General features: G+C 61.7%; 1 protein-coding gene across 1 annotated transcript; it reads right to left on the minus strand.

The window, feature by feature from the left end:
- Window positions 1-635: 635 nt before the first annotated feature.
- On the minus strand, window positions 636-3,143 carry LOC109777481 (uncharacterized). Its single transcript, XM_020336111.4, has one exon. It carries the CDS (start codon window positions 2,875-2,877, stop codon window positions 1,822-1,824), a length of 1,056 nt encoding a protein of 351 aa, XP_020191700.1. The 5' UTR covers window positions 2,878-3,143; the 3' UTR covers window positions 636-1,821.
- Window positions 3,144-3,719: the final 576 nt, after the last annotated feature.

Here is a 3,719-nt window from a genome sequence, read left to right on the forward strand (position 1 = left end):
CTTCGACATTTCGTCAAACATATGTTAGGCTAGCTGCATGGCCTACCGAGTAGGACATACCGGGGCGTAGCCCGGGGCAATGAAGGGCGCCCGGGAGAGACGGGAGAAATGGTGGTGGCGATGTGTGTTGTGGATAGTTGCGGAGCTAGGGTGGAGACACCGCGCAGAGCTATGCAAAGGGCGACGCGGGGGCAAGGGCTGGTCGGTCGAGATTTGGGGATGGTTTGGATGAATTTGGGGTTGGTCCCTTCGGTCAAGATGGCAGACGTGTCCGGGTCGCCCACATCCACACCACATATGAGCTAGCTTTGAGGGATGCGGGACAAACCCGAACACATGGGCTGAGTTTGGGGTGGGGGTCCAATTGGGTGACTATTTTGGTCTGGACGGTGTTCGGTCTGTCCACCGGGCGTTTGGGAGGGAAGTGGGGGTACAAGGAGTAGAGATCGAAGCTCCACTCCGTAAAGCAAATTGGTTTTAAAGCATCTACAAGCACAGTGTCCTAGTTTGACCTCATATATGTCCACCGACAGCGCCTGATCACCCCTCATTTCTCCATGTCTGCGGCCATCCTCCTCATATCCGAACCACAAATCAAGACAACCCATGCAACATGATAAAAAAGAGTAGGAAGATAAATTCAACATAGCATAGATCATAGATCATACATAGCAAGTTTAATTACAACAGGACATAGGATAGCAAGTTAACAAAAGATTGGACACACCAAGTTCATCGAAACACTAAGATAGATAAAAGATGGAGCGAGGGGGCGTCAGACCTCGCCGGTTTGTCCCCCTTGAGGTCTCCGGAGCGGCTTCGTCATCGTCGTGATGCCAGATATATGGGCTGTGTTTGAGGCGTGCCGAACAACCCCAACATTTTGACCGGTATGAAGAGTTTGATCGGTTGCGGTTTTTGGGTCGAAGAGGCGTCCGAGTTGCCCTCCCGGACAAATGGGAGAGAATAGGGTCCGGTTGGAGATTACAGGGGCACAAATTTAGTACTAGTAGTACCGTCGATGATCGGTGGGGCCCAAACTCAGAGCCCGACGTGGCGGTCAAACCCTTGACTGACCTGACCGGACCGGACGCCATCTGGTCTGCTGCGCGCGGCCGCCGTCGTCGACCGGCAGCGTAGCTGCGCCCGTGGCCGTCTTAAATGCTCCGACCTGCCGACCGCGACCCGCCCCGGCCGGAGCGGCCGGCATCCGTCCGTCCATCCACCGGTAGCTGCATGCATGCACGCCGTCTCCGAGCCTGTTCATTAATGGCGGCCGGCCGATCGAGGCAGAGTAGATCAGTGGCGTAAAGCGCTCCCTGCCAAACGCAACGCCTCCGTGAGCGTGCGACCGCCAGCCTCGTGACTCGAGCTGCCTGCTCCCCGCAGTAATGCCGGCCGACTGGCCGAGGTAGGCCGGCAGTCAACCACGATCGGTGATGCAGGCAGGCAGGCAGCCCAACCTCTTTCCCGGCCAAACACACTACTACTCCATTTGGAAGCCGCTTAATTAGCAGCACATGTCAGATGATGCCGATGGTGATCTCCTTGTCGATCTGGTAAAAAACTAAAAATGTCTCAGGTCGTTCTTGATTTGATTGGCTCTTGGATTCCGAAGTCAAATCGCCATATGATATGATGAACTATCAACGTCGGGAAAGGGACGGGATCTTTGTCAATTGGGCGGGCGGATGGATAAAAAATGGCGGCTTCTTTTGCTTTGTGTGTTCGACGGAGGGAGAATCACGGCGACCGGAGGTCAGAGTACATGCATACATACAGCTAGCTAGTAATAACAATTTGGATGGAATATCTCGGCGGTCACCGGCGGTAGCACTGCATGTGGAGGAAGAAGCCGGCGGGGGGCTGGCCCTTGCTGGCCAGCTCCTCGTCCATCCACACCCGCCCGCCGTCCGCCGGCCCGGGCCCGCGTGCCTTCACCATGAACTGCGCCGCGCCGACGCCCCCGGCGAACCACCAGTCGTGCACGTCCCACATCACCTCCACCACCGCGCCGTCGCCCAGCACGGCCGTGCGGTTGCCGCGGAAGTTCCACCCCACGCGCCGCGCCTCCACTATGCTCTTCCCGTCCACGCTCACCGCCACCTCCCCGTCGGCGTGCTCGCCCCTTGACGACGCGCCCCGCCGGTCGCCGCGGCAGCGCACCGTCACCTCGTGCTCCGCCCCGCCGTCCCGGAACCGGCACCGCGTGCTGTGCGCCACCGACGCCGCCTCCGCGGACGACGGGGACGGCGCGCGGAGCTGCTCGCGCCGGCTGACAAGGGCCGCGCGCGAGGCGGCGCCGAAGCGGCGGGACAGCTCCTCCCGCGCGGCCCCGCTGCCGAGGAGCAGCGCGAGCTCCGCGTCGGCCACCACGGCCAGGTGGTACTCCCCGCCGCAGGGCTCCGGCGAGGCCGCCGCGTACTTGGCCTCCGACGTGTCCCAGTGGACGGCCACGGCCGTGCCGCCCTCCGTGACGAACGACCGGGTCCCGCGCCTCTTGTGCATCAGGTGCACGACCCGCTGCTGCGCGGTCGCCGCGGCCGCGGGCTTCACCGCCGCCCTCCGCGGCGTGGCGACCGCGGACGACGGGGGGAGCGTCGGCTTTGTGGAGGCCTCTGCCTGCACTTCCTCGACGGCGACGGAGAGCCCGGTGGCCCCGGCGGCAGCGGCGTCGGCGACGGAGGTGGTGACCACGGAGCGGCGGGTCCAGGTGACGGTGACGAGCAGGTCCTTGCGCGAGGCCAGCGCGACCCGGTAGACGCAGGCGGTGGCGGCCTGGAGCGAGCGGTCGAGGCGGTCGGCGGAGGAGCCCGGCTCGGCGACGGCGAGGGTGGTGACGGCGCCGTCGCGGAAGCAGGAGAAGTCCTTCCGCATCGTCGGATGCGAATGCGTAGGTAGGTAGCTAGGAGAAAATCTCACGACCGTCAACCGTCGTCGTCTACCTAGGAGAGTACGCGTGGTGTACTATAAAGGGCGGAGGGAAGGAAAGCTGCCGGCGGCAATTTATGAGCACGAGCGGCCGGCCGGCGGAAGACGACGGTCCGGTCCGATGTTTATTGATTAGAGGCAGCCAGCGAACGAGCGAGGGAATTTCCATGACATTAACATAGTGTAGCACGTACTGCTCCATGATACCTCAACGTCAAGGGACTGCTGCAGATGTCATGGGTAGTACTACCACCGAGAGCAACTCCAACGCGCCTATCGAAATGAACGCGCGCTTTGTTTGCTTTTTATCTGTTCGGGCCGGCCAAGCGGACGGTCGTGTCCGTTTTCTCATTTGGGTTGGTAGGTGCGCCCAACGGGTGGCAGACCCAATTATGCGAGCGGCCGTAAAAAAACACTTCGTACACACGCGGGCGAAAAATAAGCATAATTAAACATAAATGGCCGGTCAACCTGCCGGCCAAAGTCCACTTAAACATTAATAAACTAAAAAAAGTAAGCTGTCAGCACGCTGCCCTAGGCGTCGTCGTCCTCCTCCTCCCCGGGGCCGGTGAGGTCGATGAACGCCGGCGCTGGCCCAGCCCAGGGGAAAGCGCTCTCCCATGCAGCACCGCCGCCTGCGCCGTCTGTCCAGCCGGCGCAGGCTGTCCTGGTGGCGGCGGCTGCACTGCCGCTACACGGGCACGCTCCTCCACCTCCCTCTCCATGCGCTCCTCCGCCTCCCGCGCCAGGCGGCGCTCCAGCTCGATCTCCCGCTCGCCACGGCGTGC

This window comes from Aegilops tauschii, chromosome 4, assembly GCF_002575655.3.
Source record: "Aegilops tauschii subsp. strangulata cultivar AL8/78 chromosome 4, Aet v6.0, whole genome shotgun sequence".
Classification (NCBI taxonomy): domain Eukaryota; kingdom Viridiplantae; phylum Streptophyta; class Magnoliopsida; order Poales; family Poaceae; genus Aegilops; species Aegilops tauschii.